Source organism: Trichechus manatus, unplaced genomic scaffold (genome assembly GCF_000243295.1).
Source record: "Trichechus manatus latirostris isolate Lorelei unplaced genomic scaffold, TriManLat1.0 scaffold00012, whole genome shotgun sequence".
Taxonomy (NCBI): Eukaryota; Metazoa; Chordata; class Mammalia; order Sirenia; family Trichechidae; genus Trichechus; species Trichechus manatus.
Genome location: NW_004443948.1, coordinates 12,822,599 through 12,840,085, shown reverse-complemented (window position 1 = coordinate 12,840,085; position 17,487 = coordinate 12,822,599). Strand labels below are relative to the sequence as shown.

General features: G+C 39.8%; 1 protein-coding gene across 4 annotated transcripts in view; it reads right to left on the bottom strand.

The window, feature by feature from the left end:
* ROBO1 (roundabout guidance receptor 1) overlaps nt 1–17,487 on the bottom strand; it is a 1,063,338-nt gene that overhangs the window by 436,464 nt on the left and 609,387 nt on the right. For 2 of the 4 annotated variants that reach the window (XM_004371340.1, XM_004371341.1), the window contains exon 1: nt 10,863–11,950. The exons of 1 other annotated variant lie outside the window; for it this stretch is intronic. In XM_004371340.1, the coding sequence (XP_004371397.1) occupies nt 10,863–10,917 (55 nt within the window). In that variant the 5' untranslated portion in view covers nt 10,918–11,950. Of the gene's footprint in view, nt 1–10,862; nt 11,951–17,487 lie in introns of those variants that run through there. One more of the 4 variants, XM_012554131.2, reaches the window with a different exon arrangement.

Genomic DNA, 17,487 nt, shown 5'->3' with positions numbered 1-17,487 from the left:
GACCATCTATTAAAATACCTATCTAGTAATCAACTATATATCATAAATTCCTTAAGGGCAAGTAATTGAGCATCTTTCTTCTACTTTGTTGCCTGACAAAGTTGGTTAAATAAATGAAAGAATGAATGAGATTGTTAAATAATGTATTTTTAAAATACATAATGTCATAAGTGAAATTCTTTAATAACCTATTATTATAAAGTCTACCTCTTTAAGTGGATTATGTCAGTTTTTCAGATCACCACACCTGGAAGCACCTTTCAAATGCTTCTCCTAGCTAACAAGATATCATCATTCTTTCTCTCAACACTGTTTAGGAACCTACTTATTTCAGGACGATTTTCCTGACTAAGAAAATCCCCTTGACCTGCCAGTTCCCAAAATACAATTCTCCCTTCTTCTACTATGTAAAAACATCTTTCACTCATAGAGCTCAAATAATTCATTGATGTAATTCAACATTCATTTTGTTGTCTATATGTACACAGTCAAGATCTTACATTAAAAGCTCTTACACATTATCAGAAGTCCCTGGGTGGTGCAAACGGCTAATGCACTGGGCTGCTAACCAAAAAGTCAGCAATCCAAGAGGCACCTCAAAAGAAAGCCTGGCAATCTACTTCGAAAAATCTGTCATTGAAAACCCTATGGAACACAGTTGTACACTGACACACCTTGGGTCGCCATGAGTCAGAGTTGACTCAGGTGGCAACTAGTTTGATTTGGTTTTGGATACACATTATTAGGTATGTGTACAACATTCTCTAAAGTACCTAATAGCAACAAAAGCTGACAGTGGCTAAATAATAACTTTTGATTATTATCATGATTGATAGCAAGCAGTTCACTGAGGAATAAAATGTTATTGAGCTCCATTAATAATAAACAAGCAGCATTATGAAATACAAATGAATGACAAACTGTAAAACAATGAATGCATAGACGTAAATTTAATATTATGAATTATTTTTGAAGACTTTGAGTAAAAACCTTAAGGATAAGACCCAGGTCTCAGACAAAGAAGGATTTTAGATATGATATCATTTTTGATCAGTGGTACAGAGTAAGGAACTGGGGAAAACTTCAATCTTCAATAAGCCTTAAATAAAGTCACAAAACTACGGAAATAGAGAATATAAACATACTATCTCATTTACACAGTTGGAAATAACTTTGGAAGACCGTTGAGTTCACTTGAGAAAACCATACTTAACAAATTATAGAACCATCTTAGTTCTATATTAATATTTATAAATTAAGAAAAGCAAAAGAATAACATTTCTAAAACCAACCACATGACTTCTGAAAGGGTACTTAACTACTGCACTACTTTTGATAGCTATTACAGACTCACAGGTTACATTGGCAGGGATCAGGTTAACCAATGCTGCATTCTTGGTTTTCTATAAAGCTTGCCATCTGAAAGGAGGCATCTTTAAAGGAGCAGTTATCACAAATTCTAGACATGTTTCTGCTTGATATGTTTTTATTATAAATAGCAGCTTATCACTAAGTAAACTATTTATTTTGAAACTCAAAAAGACAAACAATTCAGCAACCACTTTCTAGGGAGAAGCTACATCCCAGTGACAGTTTTCTACATAAGGAAATTTATATTAATTTGTCTGACTAAGCAATCATAAAACTTAACTGATTTGTTTCTTACTATCTCAAATTTACAAACTGAATAGCCCTAAATTCCACTAAATTATGCTATAGTTTACTCCATAAACCAATTTATGCCTCTTTGTTCTAGGGTATAACTCTTTTTTTTGTGGGTTATCATGGGACAAGCAAAAAGGAGGAACAGGCAGCCAGATATAACATAAAAATTTAACATCTTAAAAGGAACTCAAATAGCTCGGAAGTGCAATCTAGTTCCCTCACATGAAAGCATCTTAGCCTTGTTATATTCACATCGTATACTGTTTCATTACATTCATTTTCCTTTAAGGGATAGTTTAGTGTGTCTTCATAATGGTGAGGAGCAGAATTCTGAGATCAGAAAGGCTGGTTTCAAATCCAAACTCCATTGCACTAGCTGACTGACCACAGTCAAGGAGCTTAAATTTTTTGAACCTCATTTTCTACATTGATAAGCAGAAATAATAGCAATGCATTCATCCCCAATGTGGTTGCTTTAAGTACTAGATAAGATACGGCATGTTAGTACCTTGCCAGGTAGATTGTTAGTACTTTATAAGTTTTAGGCTTTATTATTATTATTATAGATATTATTATTATTTGAGTCCCTGGGTGGCACACATGGTTTGCACTCATCTACTAACCAAAAAGCTGGTGGTTCAAACTCACCCAGTGGCACTAGGGAGGAAAACCCTGGCGATCTGCTTTTGTGAGGATTATAGCCAAGAAAATCCTATGGAGCTCAATTCTATTCTACAACACATGGGACTGCTATGAGTCGGAATCAACTCTATGCCAATAGGTTTGGTTTTATTTGTATTATTATTATTATTATTGATCCTTAATCCTTCAAGTTCCACATATACAACTGGGCCTGCATTGCATCAATTAATCATTTAATTAACCACTTGTTTGCTTTTTTCCTCATCATGTACTATACATATTTTTCATAACCATGAGTATTTCAAACATTTTATTAAATATGCCAAGGAGCCCTGGCGGTGTAATGGTTAAGCGCTAGGCTGCTAACTGAAAGGCTGGTGGTACAAACCCATCCAGTGGCTCTTCAGGATAAAAAACCTAGCAATCTGTTCTTGTAAAGATTACAGTCTAGAAAACCCTATGGGGCAGTACTACTCCATTGCATAGGGTCACTATGAGTCAGAAATCAACCCCACAGCATCTAACAACAACGACGTGAAATATGCTAAGCGCAAAATGGTGAGAGTAATTTTGAATATGAGCTCCTAGGAATTGATGAGGTCCTGGGATTGAATGACCAATAAAAAAATAAAAAAACAAGTGGCACAATAAATTTCTTTTCCTCTCTGGATATACTGAATATAAATAAAAATTGTCCTTATGATGCTTCTGTTCAATTCTAACTCATCTAGATTAATACCAACTATCTTGTCAGTGAATCCTCTCCTCCGTTGCATAGATATCCAAGTCAATGCTTTGCCTCTCTCCCACTTCCGTTTTATATGTTTAGGTTTTGGCAATAAATTACTGAGTAAATTAATTAATTTAAGCAACTTCCAAACTTGATATCCAACTGCTAGCAAACTTTCACTTCTCTTCAGATATGGAGAAGAAAAACAGATGAGTTTTATCTTCCACAGCTTGTAAAACCCAGTTTACTTTATTCAGACAACTTGCTGAGTCATTCAGAAAGAACTTCCCAAACCAGGCAACTAAAGTGGTTTAAAGCTACTCAGAGGTGTGTAGTTAACACGTCCAGAGTGCTTTAACTCACGCTGTTATGTGGACAAGCACCATTTTAGTGATGTTTCAGAGCGATAAAGACTGCCTTTTAAATCAAGCCTGAGTAAATAAAATCAGCTTTAGATATGGGAGACTAAAAAGTGTACATTTTATTTTATAGGAAAGGAATTCCAGAGACATTTATCTAGTCAAATGAAAAAGATAATCCACCATTAACAACAACCAAAAGTCATACACTAAAATAGAAAAGATAACAGTGGGCAAGTTATTTAAGTTTGGAAATTAAATGATTATACTTATGGTAGCTCATTAAGGAGCCTGGTGGTGCAGCAGTTAAGCGCTCAACTGCTAACCAAAAGGTCAGCGGTTCAAACTCACCAGCCGCTCCTCGAGAGAAAGATGTGGCATCTGCTTCCATAAAGATTACAGCCTTGGAAACCCTGTAGGGCAGTTCTACTCGGTCCTGTAGGGTTGCTGTGAGTCAGAATGAACTTGACGGCAATAGGTTTTTTTAAATGATAGCTCATTAGCACTATGTGATGTAAATGATCCTGAAACAGTGGCCCAATCCTTTTTTTTTTTTTTTTTGGCCCAATTTTCCTTTCCCTCTCTACCTAGAATTGTTACTGACATAAAGGGTCTCAGTTCCTTTAGTGGAGAGAAGCTAAAATCTGGCCTCTTGTTTCTTCTTCTACTAAAGTCCAGGAATGATCTTATCAAACTAATTTTTTTTTCCATAATGCTACATAAACTGTGAACATGATACCATTCTACAAAGAATTTTACAGTAATATAAATGCTGTCTCTTGTTATGCTCATTGAAATTTTAAGTTAAATCAAAAGATAACGTATACCTGAAATAATTTTTAAAGTGTTAAATGGTCACATGTAACAATCTTACTATCCTTAAAATACTCTTAAACTATTTTTCCTCACATTAAAAGAGGAATTTGTGGGTGTGGAGGTGAGCAAATTGGTCTCTTGTACTCTCAACAGGACCCTTTGCAAATCATTTTAGGAGAAAATTCTGAGGACTCCATGCTGACTGTCGGCAAGTTATTTCTGGCTTTCAGGTTGTCTACAGATAAGTGGAACATAAACATAGGTGGTGTAGACTTTGAACCTGATACAGTTTAAAATCCAATCAAGGACATCTTGGGAAAGTAGAACCATGAGCTGCTATTACCAGAAGTGCTTTAAAAAATGTTTTATTGTAAACCTTGAAGAATAACACAATCTAAAAAGTAGATCCCCAAAATTCATCATATTATTAGGAACCAAAGCCTAAATAAAAAAACTCACTGCCATCGAAATGATTCTGACTTATAGCCTACTACTTCCTATACGCTGCATATGTATAAATCAATCATTTGACACACAAAAAAAGACTATCTTCCCACTTAACACAGAATCACACTGCTGTTGACATTTTCTTGACTCCATCGATGGTGCTTTTAATGCTTCATTTAGGTGTCAAACCAGGTGACAGGTAGTAAGCCTACAGCCTATTTAGCATCAAACTCATGATTCAAGAACATTTTCTACAATATTTTACCTTCTACACTCTCTTCCTCAAATAATAAAATAAATTAATTAAATAAACCGATATTCCTTTCCAGTCCTAAGCCATGGACAGCTGTGAACACTGCGGAGGTACTTCTCTCCATGAATAAAGTCAGAAAGATATGCACAGTCGTGCTGTGCAAAATATTATTTTATATGTGGAACAACATTTTCATAAGATGTTTAGAAGCCAACTAAAATCACAGAAGTAAGGTGATTTGTAGCAGTCTGTTTTGGCTGAAGGGAAATGAGGCTGAAGCTCTCCCATGAAGCAAGCAACATGACCCCTTCCAGTGTTACAAATAGAGGGAGAGGGGAACAGGCAAAGAAAGGAAGATCAAAGCCATTTCCCTGTACTACAGATAATCTTTTTTCTTCCTCTTCTTCAACAGTATGATTGAAGGAAATGTCTGAAGGAAAAAGGGGAAAAGGAAGCCATGCTAATCCAGAATGGTAAAGAAAGGAAGTAGCCTTTTGATCTCCCCAGGATGGCAACTTTATTGGCTATGCATAAGTAGTTTCCAACCAGCTGATCAACCAGGTATTAAAGCTCAACCCTTCCATGATCAGTAACCATGAAGTGAGTCATCTGTGAACAGCAGTCAAGCAGAAGGCTCATCTACTACTAAATGACTGCCAGCTCATACACAACCCAGAGGGTAAGGGCAACCACAGGGGAAAAGATTGTCTCTCCACAGGCTCTTCTCTGATGAGTACCAATTACTTGCCTTTGGACTCACAGCAAAATATTTCATCAAGTGTACATGAACAAGAATGGCCTTCATTTTCCAAAATACAACAACTTGGAATCTTTCTGTGCATCTGTATCACCAGCAGAAAAATATTTTGCCTTATGTCCAGTCTCTTCTTTTAAGTATGCTATAAAATGCAGACATGATAAAGGCTAAATGTGAGCTGGTAGGACGTAAAGAACTAATTGTTCTGCCCAGTGATTTAAAATTTTAAGATCAGTTTCTTAACAGTAGGAAAAATAATGCCACCCTTCTCAGACTCACAAGTGTTACCCGCGGTCTTGTTTAGGTGGGTTTTTCTGGACATGTTTTAAAATAAAAGTCATTGAACCATAATCTTTCATATTTAAATTCTTCACTTCTCTCTTTCAACTTAGAAAAGTGCACAATGGTTAAAGAGTTTTGGAGTAAGCTCAGTTCAAATCCCTGATCATCCACATGTCTTAACGTCTGTATCATGTAGTTTCCACAACGATAAATAAGGATAGAGTAATATTTTACTACTGACAGCACCTATGCCGTAGGGTTCTAATGAGCATTAAATAAGATCACGGTAAACGTCCAATGGATTGACACAGTGGCTGCAACAATGGGCTCAAACATAGCAACGATTGTGAGGATGATACAGGACCGGGCAGTGTTTCGTTCTGCTGTACACAGGGCCACTATGAGTTGGAATCGACTTGACAGCACCTAACAACAACAAATGTTCAATAAATGGTAGCCATGTCTTCACAGTAATAGTAGTAGTAATCACAGAGTTTCTCATTGTACTCTAGAATTTGAACTCAATTTACATTTTTACTTTATTAACTTCTTTCATTTTACTGGTCTCCTCTAAGCATAAGTTTTAGGATACAGAAGGTTAACTACTTAGTTTTCCACTACTCTGTATAAAATGAGACAACAAATATTCTAAAGTCTTATTAAACATAGCTTTAAAAGAGCTAGTCTACCAGTTCACTAAAAATTTAGACAGGTTTCAAGACAGTGCTTTTGTTATAAAAAAGGCAAAATGTCTACTTCTTTATACAAATCAAAAAACCCACTGCTGTCGAGTCTATTCCAACTCATAGCCACCCTACAGGACAGAGCAGAACTGTCCCATAGAGTTTCCAAGGAGCGACTAGTGGATTCGAACCGCCAACCTTTTGGTTAGCAGCTGAGCTCTTAACCACTGCACCACCAGGGCTCTACTGACATCAGATATTCAGAAATCGACTTTTCAGATTTGTTCCTGGTACTGTGTGTGAATAGAGGGTGTACTTCCATTTGGGTGTTCTGTCTACTTCCACTCCATCTCCGCCAATATTTTAGAACTAGCTTAACTCTCAATCTCAGTTTCTACTACACTTCTTCAGACTTTTGCTTCTGGTTTCAGAGTAGTCTTGCTTTGTTTTGTTTGTGTCTTTCTTATATCCAAATTTCTTAACTTATTCTATAGAACACTTTAGGCCTCAATTTAAATTGAATGACAACTTTAATTTCCCAATACTTTCCTATAAGAAACAAAGCTACTAGAAGAGTTTACATGATTATTTTAAGAATGTCTCATTAAGAATGAGACATTCTTAAAAGGGCTAAAATTTAACATAAGCATTAACTTAGCATTTTTTATTAACACAGAAGATACTAAATGGAAACGCAACCATTTATGATCATCATTCGTAAACTGTTCACCTAAGTTTCTTTCAAGTCTTATTCCTGTTGTTCAGCATTTTTCATTATAGTTATCTAACAAATGTAAAAATTAATAATAATAATAATAAACTGTCATTGAAGGTTTTTAATTCAGGACTTAGCACTACTTTAACTCACACAAGAATATTTCATTTGTCATAGCAAAGACTAAGGCAAAAGTTAAACATTCTCTCCTAAGAGGGTTTATCCACGAATGTTTTACGTGTTAGAGACCCACTGTCAAGTAATAAAAGAAGATATTTAAAATGAATTATCAGTACTCAAAGTATATAAATTTAAAAGCCAACAACTCTATCAAGAAACTAACCAGATCTTATTAGAATTACCAAAGAATATTGCCAAAGACAGAGAGAGAGCCTAGATTAGTAGCTCACATAGTGAAACTTATCTTTTAAAAAAGTCCCCTTTCCTAAGAGAAAATTTAGAAAAAGGGGAGAGGGAGGGGAGACAGCAGAAAGCGCCAGTAAACTTCCACCTCCACCGTATTTGAAATCCAGATCTCATCCTAAATTTTAAACTGAAATTCAATAACTTTTTCTCTTAAAAGCAAGTGTTAGCAAATGGATTTAAAGATAGAGGACATCTTGGAAGGAAGACTGAGAGATGACACAGATTTCTTTCAGTTGCTACCCCCTCTGTTGCTAACCCCCCACCCGAAAATCTCTAGCTCTCCAGAGAAAGAAACATAGATATATGAACTGATTAAAGAAGTTCACCTTTTAGAAATATACACTTCCCCAAATCATAGTTTCATAGCACAAAAACAGTTATCCTATATTATAGTATTAGATTAATGAATAAAAAGCTACAAAAAGGAAATACTCTTAAACACAGCACTTTACTTGGCATGAACTATGACATCAACACACCAAAATGGAGTTTATAATCTGTTAGAAAAACTATAGGACTTTGTTAAGTTGGCATCCAGGTTAAAAAAAAGAAGAAGAAGAAAGAAAAAAGAAACGACAATCAATAGATGCTTTTACAGGTTACATCTTGTTGAAAGTGCGTTACCCCCTCAGTACTTCTTTGATTTATTTAAGCTCACCACATTTCTCTTAAATACACTCCATTAACAAGTGATAGATTGTGATTTTAGGCTTGAGGCAAGACAAGAAACACAATCTTTCAAGAACTTCATTCATTCATTGACCAGGTGTCTTGAACACTCCCAACTCTAAGTTACTTATCTGAGTTCTGTGAAGTTTTACTGAAATCAATAGTGTTGCTTTAGAACAAACAGCAAACGGTCATGAAATCACCCTAGCAGCCCAATACTTTGGCTGGCTTCCTAAGTCCAGATTCAGAGCATGAGTGAAAGTCGCTGGATATATGACGAAAAGCCTCAGGTAAAATATGAGGCCACACCTCCTACAGACATCTCTGGCCTGGAGCCTAGGGGAAGGAGCAGAAATGCATGCCAATAGGAAAACCTTAATTTTATAAGAACTATTAATTGTTTAAATGGAAAATTAAATTAGTAAAATGAATCCAGAAATCAATTTAGCTCTTAAGAATATAAATATGTCTTACACTGATTCAGATTACAAGGCCTGGATATTAACTACTAATCAAATTATTAAATTCAATAGGAAAATACCACCCCCCCCTTCCCTGCCCCAGATATTTCTCCAAGTGAAGACAGAATTTGCAGGCTGACGTGACCAGCTTTCAGTGATATCCTATTAGTGTGACCCTATCTTTAATCTACAGCCATGATAAAATGTCCCAACATATACAAACTCAGCTCAAACAGTGACTAATGACCATTAATCCCCGTATCTTCAGTAATCTGTCCCTCCTGTCATTTATCACACTGACACTTCACTTTACACACGTGAATAAACTTTAACTGAGAAGGTGAATCAACAATAATCTCAAAGGTATCTGAAGCTGTAAATTAAACTTGGTGGAGATCAAGCAAAGAGAGGCAAACAGAGAGATCAGATCTTAATGTTTTCGATTTGCACCCATCATGACTAGACTGGTGTGGGCAGGCCTATTCAATCATTCAGATATGCCAACCAAGAAAAGAGCTACATTATAGAAAGGGCAAGCTGGGAGTGGGTAAAGGTGGACCCTGAGAGTTAATCTACTCTTCCATCCACCGTGACATATTTGAGATATCTGAGGCTGAAACTTAAGTTTTCTGCTTTCTTCAAAAGAATAACGAATTAACGAATTTCCAGTTTAGCTGCAAATGTTCATTTTGACTTTCAGCCAAGAACATCTCATGGGCTAAAATTCTTTTACGAGGTAATTTGCTATCATTAAGTCAGTGAGTATGATTTTTATTTTTCCCTCTCTCTCTCTTTTCATATTCCACTAACTATTTTGTTTAAATAAAATCCTTGGTCAAAACATAAACAAGGGCCACAGATCACAAAATGCTCAAACCAAACTTTCAAAATTGTTTCATAATTACGCAAATTGAGTAACTCTAACCTATAGGCCCTGACGCAATTTGAAGCTCTGTATGTGGCTATAAAAATTCCCTAAGGTGCTGTGTGTGTGTGTGTGTGTGTGTGTGTGTGTGTGTGTGTGTGTGTGTGTTTTAAGGCCTGAAATTGGATCCCTTAAACTTCTATTGAAACCAGAATCTACCAAAAGGAAAGAAAGAAAAGTTGAAAGTCGTGGCTCAGTTCACCCACAGTAAAAGTTTCTTAGAGAGTGTAAGAAAACTACGTGCAAGAGTAGATATAGGGCGACTTTTATGTCAAAATAATCCCAGTGCAGCATCCTTCCAAAGTTTCATACGGAAAGGATTAGTACTTTTTTATTAATTCTTAAAATCCTAAACTCAGCCTTCTTTTTGACCAGCCACGCCAATGAGAATACTAAGGCAACTAACCCTACCCTCTCAGATCCTTGCCACATCCTCTGTTTTCTTCTAAACCCAGCCAGGCACAGTGGCTAGTTTATATCCTACCGTAAGAAGAGTTACTTCCTGAAGTTTCTTCACAATCGAATTTAATTACAGACTTTGGTTACATAAAACAACTACTAATAACCCCTTGTGCTCGGAAGAGAAGGGGCGACTCGGAGGACGAGGTTCAGGAATCCCGGCGGGTCTCTGGGCCACAAGTTCCCCGGGCGCACATCTCCCTTACCGAAGGAACCATCCCGTGGACGAAAGACACTTTGACCCATCCTGGAGGCCCAAACTCATCGCCAGCCGCTGCCTCCTCTCACCCTGGGCGCTCAGATGTGCCTCTGCCCAGAGTGATCCGGGCGAGCCCTGAACTTGGCGAAACGCCGAGGTCTGCGAGGAGGCTTGGGGCGTCTTGGCAGATGGGGGAAAGAGGCGACCCAAAGTGCAAAGCAGGCACGTTTTTGCCTCCAAAGCCTGTAGGGAGGGAGCCCTTGGGGCCTCAGAAGGGAGAAGTCACCGAAATTCAGTTGGGGGTTTGCTTTTTGAAGAGTAGAGAGGGGTGTGTGTAAGAGGGACCAAGGGTGAAAAAGAAGATGTGGGGTTACCTGAACAGAGACATATTAATCCAAAGAGGTAAAAGCGAGCAGGCTCCGCGATCATTGTCCTCGGGTGGATCCTGTATACAGTCTCATGCCAAGAGGAGGGTGTAGAAATGGGGTCCCTAAATTTATGAAGCCACACACCACACACACTACACACAAAGGCTTAATATAAGCAACGTGAGTCCATCCGCCAGGAGTTTTCAGAGCAATCACTCGTTGACCCTCCCGGACGCTTGTCAGTATCTCAGAATCCTTTGCAGACTAAAAATTCCAAGCTTTGCCTTCTCCCGCCCCGGGGTTTCCGAGGAGGCTCGGCCACTTCTAGAGACCATCCAAAAGGAACAACAAAGAGTCGAAGCAGAAGAGCAGTTGTGCCGTTTCTGCCTCCAGCGTCTTCCCGAGCCTCCTGGCGTGCGCCCCCACACAGTGCGCCCGAGCGCCGCGGCGACGGGCGTGGCGGCGGCAAAGTTGGGGTGTGAGAACGGATTAGGAAGAGCCAAAAAGTGCTTGCTTCTCCGTCTACGGGCGAGCCCAGTCAGCAATTGGCCACCCGCGGCGGTGGCGACGGCAGCCAAGGGAGAAGCAGCAGCTCCGGAGGACGGGCGCGGGGTGTCCGAGTTGTGCCTGGGTGACTCCGAGCGCAGAGGGTGAGAGGGGGGTGGTGTGGCGACAGCGGCTGCCTGGGCGGGCCCTTGTTCCCATCACTTGGGGGATGCGGAGGGCACTGGGGACAGCAGCAAGTCCGCGGACACACGCACACCTTCTGGGCACCTCCAGCCGCAGCCCCGCAAGGCGCCCACCATCGCCCCCCAGCACCTCGCCCGCTGAGGCGCGCGCGCAGAGCACCCCAAACTCTCCGCTGCTGGGACTCAGGAGCCCAAACTTCCTAGGGGTGGCTGCCCGCACCCTTGGCTCGTGGCAGCTACCGAGAGGCGGCGGCTCCGGGGCTCCTCAGCCTCCTCGCGGTGGCGGCAAGGGGTGAGGAGGATGCTGCAGCCGGTGGGAGCGACGGCCGCCTTGGCTCACCCGAGCTACGCCAGGATCGGCGTCTGAAGTTTCTGCTCTCACGTTGCTCAGTCTCTGGCTCAATTGCTTGTGGGTTTCCCCCGCCGTCCGCACAGCTCCTAGTTTCCTCCCTCTCCTCCCCGGCCGAGAATACTTAAAGGGGCCGCGCGGTCCTTTCCTTGCCTCACTCTACACTCTCCAGGCGCTGGTCAGGCAAGTTCTGCTCGTTAATATTTCTATCGTCAAACCAGGGGTGCACGACTGCGCCCTCAGGTGAGAATAAAACTGCTCAGGATCTCAAATTCAAGAGAATGGAAACTTGCCGTGTTTCTCTCGCCACCCCTATCTCCCCTGCACCTTTCTCCAAATGGAACCTCCCAGCCAAAGACTTCAAAAAATCCTCCCTGGTCCAGCTTAACCTCTTCTTTACCACTTCAGGGTGGGAATAAACTCAAAAAACGCTATCTACCCCCCACCTCCAGCCTCATTTTTAAAGAATCAAATTTTAGTAAACAAGCTTTTACAACTATCTATGAAATTATAGTTGTTGAGGGCCGTGTAGGAAGGCTATCCAATTCCAGTTTGAGGGTTTAGGCCTTATCCTAATCTATGTTTCACAAATAAGAGTTTCTGCGTCAACTTCATTGACTCTAAGTATTAGCATTTCAACAAAAGGGAAGTAATTAATGAAGAAGGATAATTGCTGGACTACCCAGAGTAACAGTTTGCGGTTTTAAGAGAAGCCATTCAACGTTTCAAAACCAACGGGCGTGGGCTTTGACGCCCAATGAGACCCGCCCTGAAATCCCAACCTACCAGTTATTTGCCCTGTTATCGTGCAAGTTGATTAAACTCTCTAAGTCTCAGTTTTCTCTTATGAAAAATAGACTCTCGGAATACTTCAGTGTATTAACAAATCCTACCCAAAGCAATAGATGGAGACCCTCAAAGAGAAGGATTGACACAGTGGCTGCACCAATGGGTTCAAGCATAGCAACAATTGTGAGGATCGCGCAGGACCCGGCAGTGTTTCCTTCTGCTGTGCATAGGGTCGCTGTGAGTCGGAAGTGACTGGAAAGCACCTCACAATAATAACAACACCCCAAAGCAAAACAAATCTGGCACACTTGGTGGCCTTCTTGCATTCATTCATTCAATTTTCTAACTTTCTATTAAATAAGATACTTTATGTAGAACAAATGGCACATGGTGAGCACCCAATAAATGGTAGATATTGGTGATTAGGGATATTTTTCTTTTTATCTATTATCTTATTATCTACAAAGTTATGCAAGTAACTTCAAAATGATTATTTGTATCTAGCAGTGGTTAAGAGCTCAGCTGCTAACCAAAAGATCAGCAGTTCAAACCCAGCAGCCACTCCTTGGAAACCACATACGGCAGTTCTGTTCTCTCCTATGGGTAGCTATGAGTCCAAATGGACTCCACAGCAACGGGTTTTTGGTTACCAGAATATACCACAAGCTGCTTTCAGTAGTTGCCTCTGGAGAGAACTGTCAGGTTGGTGGGGGTGGGCGGATCTGTTCTTTTCCATATGCTATTTTGCTTTGCTCCTATTTTTTTAAGTGAGTTGCATGCATTACATAGTGAAAGATGAAATTTTAAAAGCAGATCATACATTTTTTTGGTAGCTGCTGGTACAACCAATGACCTCAGACCAACATTCTGGGGAAAGAAACTCTGGTTAACAGCACCTATCTCTGAAAGTGAAAGATAGTTTAATCTTGAGAAAGCTGACTGAAAATTCAGTAAACAGGCTGGAGATAAGAATTCAAAGACTCCAACTAAAATCTTTCTAGCAATAAAAACAAGAATGTTCAGTAAATGCTGAAAAAACATATATCGATTTGGTCTATGTGGCTGGAAGGATGTTCAGTGACAAACAGAATATATCTTTTCAGGGGATGAAGTGTACTTTTAAGATAAGCTTACTAGTAATAGAAAATAAATAAGCAAATGCATGGTACTTCAGCAGCAGAGAGAGAGAGGAAGAGAGAGAATCCTTCAAATCCTCATGTCATCTGAGTTCATTTTAAACAAAGATCCTAAACTTTCACTTAATAAATGATACAAACTTTCAATTATAAAGTAGAATATGTATAAGGATCCATATTGTATTGCTTCCCCCAAGGTTTCCAGAAGTTTGCTAGGATCTCTCAAAATCTCCTTTACCATTCATCTCATTGTCATTGAATGGAAACCATATTAATACCCCCTTTTCTTTCTTCAGTTCAATAAGCAACACCCCTCTCAACTACTCTATCCAACCCCTAAAGACGAAATTACCTAGAAGAGTCAGCAATAAGAACCCTCAAGGAACTAACTCTTGGCCAGTCCCTTAGTGAGCATCATCACCAACTCAAATATGATGAACCATTCTTCCCCGCCTCAACCAAATTGTATTATTTCTATCAATTATGTTAGTAAAGGTGGCATCTGAAGACAGAATTTATATTTACATTTAGAACAAGTGAAACTCAGTGTACCTGAAAACTTCTCTATCTTTCACTCACTCACTCCTACCCATGCAAACAAATGCTTAGTGACATCATCTATGTGCAAGAAACAGTAAAGGGCTCTGCAGGGGCAAAAGGCAACCTTAAACCCATTCAACAGGCCTCAGGGATTTACCAAGAGCTACACAAAGAACTGTACAGGCTCCAAGCAGAGGGGAACCTGTCCAAAGAAGTAAAAGCAAATGCCATTGGGGTTAAATGACAGTTGGACACATTCCTAGAGATGGATGGATCACAAAAATTTGTTACCATTCCACTTTTCCTGCTGAATATTAAATCGCCTAGGAGAATACATGAGATTCTCTATGTGTCTGTGTGAGTGTGTATGCAAGTGAGCATGGTGTACAAATGGATGTGCTGCCTACTCACGCCAGGTCTTCGGCAACTCTGACATGTATGATAGGACTCTCACTCATTCCAGACTGACTGGTTGGGAGACAAAGAGCAAGGAAAGAGAAAGTGTTTTAATTGGCACTCAGGAACCCTAATCTGGTCACTGTGATCTGAATGAGTGGTGGATTCTAAAGTTCCATTTAGTTCCAATTTTGATCTAATTTGAAATCTATGAAATCCAGAATCCCTAAAATGTCTCACAGAGAATTTTGAGAGAATCTGAAAAGAATACTTTCCAGCAGCCCTGTGAATACAGGCTTCTTTGAAAGTCAAAATTCTAGAGCAGTAATGATTTCTTTGAGTTGTGCAGATCTGATTTTATCTTTCCTGCAGGAAATAGCAGAACTCCCAGGTTCTCTCCAGGGATTCCAGATGCCACTTACTCAGATCAGGAGGATCACAGTGGAGTTCCTAAGGAAACTATAAGGCAGGCCATTTCTCTCTTTTCTCCTCTTATCACGAAGCCTTAGAACCGGACTGAGCCTGGGATACAAGCCAGGTTTCAGCAGATCTGGCAAGAAGCAGTGTGATATGTACAGTACACTTCAAGGCCAGGCTGCATTTTCCAAGATACTGCCCCTCAGGGCACAACAGTTAGTTTAGCAACTTTTATATGGAATTGCTGAATAATTTGTGCAATCCTGGGTCTTTAAACTGATTAACAGAGGTGAATATTTGAATAATTGAATGTTTTTCTAAGTTTGACTTTATAAAAAAAGCCCCATTTGAGAAAGTAACCTAAAGTCCTAATAAAGGGGAAATATACTCACATTTGTTGGAACATCAACTGTGTGCTAGGCATGATTCTATGTGCAATATGTGATAGGAACAAGCCACATGTAATAACATGACACATAAAAAACCAAACACCAAACCGGTTGCCATGTAGTCGATTCTGACTCATAACGTCCCTATAGGACAGAGTAGAACTGCCCCGTAGGGTTTCCAAGGAGCAGTTGGTGGATTCAAACTGCTGACCTTTTAGTTAGCAGCCAAGCTCTTAATCACTGCGCCACCAGGGCTCCATGTGACACGTGGTGGGGTACATATTTTATCTACAATAGGAGTTCAAGGAAGAGTGAAATAATTTAGGGTTAAAATAGTGAAAAGAATAAAAGATGCTAGCAAGGATTTTAGAATATGGGTACATTTATTTCCTGTTCAAGAAGAAGAATGATGTTTTCCATGATGCTTTCTTTCAAATATAAATAAGGCACATTTTAATAGCACCACTTTTGTTTGTTTGTTTTTCAGTTTTAGAACAGGGAATTATGTGACCCAAACCACGACTCACAAGGATAAAAGATTTCTTATGTAAAGACTGAAGGCATTATTACCTGGGTGAATGTTTTCAATACAGGAAATGGTGAGATAGAACGCCGTCACCTCACCTAATCAGGCACTCCAGCCTCACTGAGGCTTATTGAAATATAAACTAAGATACACACCCAAGATTGCTGTGGACTTATTGCGACTGTACCTGCCTTTCAGCATCGCAGCATTTTGGGGAAGTTGTAGATATTCTAAAACTAGGTGCTATATTGCTAAGGTCCTTTGCTAGAGTCTGGGGTCTTAAGTATCAATGACGATGGGTCTCACCAGAATTTCTTTCTTTAATATTAACATATGGTTCATTTTTGAAGATGACGAAGAGGACATAGGGAAGTAACACTGATTGAAGGTGGTGCTTTAGGCTCTTTACAAACATCTAATTCTCACCAGGATCATGTAAGGTGGTATTATCCTAGTTTAGAGATGAGGTTGAGAGAGTATTGGAAGCTACAGAGCTTATATTTGAACTTAGTTTGTTCTGAACCTTGGAGGCTTGGTGGTGTAGTGGTTGAGGGCTCAGCTGCTAACCAAAAGATCGGCAGTTCGAATCCACCAGCAGCTCCTTGGAAACCCTATGGGGCAGTTCTACTCTGTCCTAAACGGTCACTATGAGTTGGAATTGATTCAGTGGCAACGGATTTTGGGTTTGACAAACTTAAGTGTTTCCCAAAGCCTTTGATCCGCAAATGAACATTGTGAGCCTCTAAGGAAGGTTATTTTTGAGAAGCAGTGTCTTTTTAGTAAACACTGCTCATTCTATGTTGTACTACTACCGTCTCTAATGACTCTAATTTCCCGCACGTGACAAATAAGAGCTTCCGTTTTCTGGCATTCTGTACTTACCTGGGGGAAAACTTACTTGTGTTAAAATGAGAAACAGGATTCCTCCCTGAGAAAGACCATAACCTGAAGTAACTACACTTCTAGGCCATTTTTCATAGAGCAGCACATGGGATCTGGTTAAAACCTGAGTCAGATCACATCTCTCCTCTGCGCAAAACCCTCCAATGGCTTTCCATTTGACTTAGAGTGAAAGTCCATTTCCTTCCAAAACTCTACAAGGCCTCACATGAGCTGGCACCCTACCCATCCCCAACATCACCTCCTCCTATGTTCACTTACGTTTGCCTACTTTTCTCCATCAATGGCCTCCATGCTATTCCTGGAACACATCAGGCCTCAGGGATTTTATAGTTGCTCTGGCTGCAATGCTCCTCCCCATAAATCTGGAAACTACTTTCTCTTTTCCCTCAGGTTTTAAAAAGATAACACCTTCTCAGAGGGACCTTTTCTGACAATCTACTTTAAAATTACATTCTTATACACAATACTTTCCATAGCCCTGCCATGCTTCCCCCCCC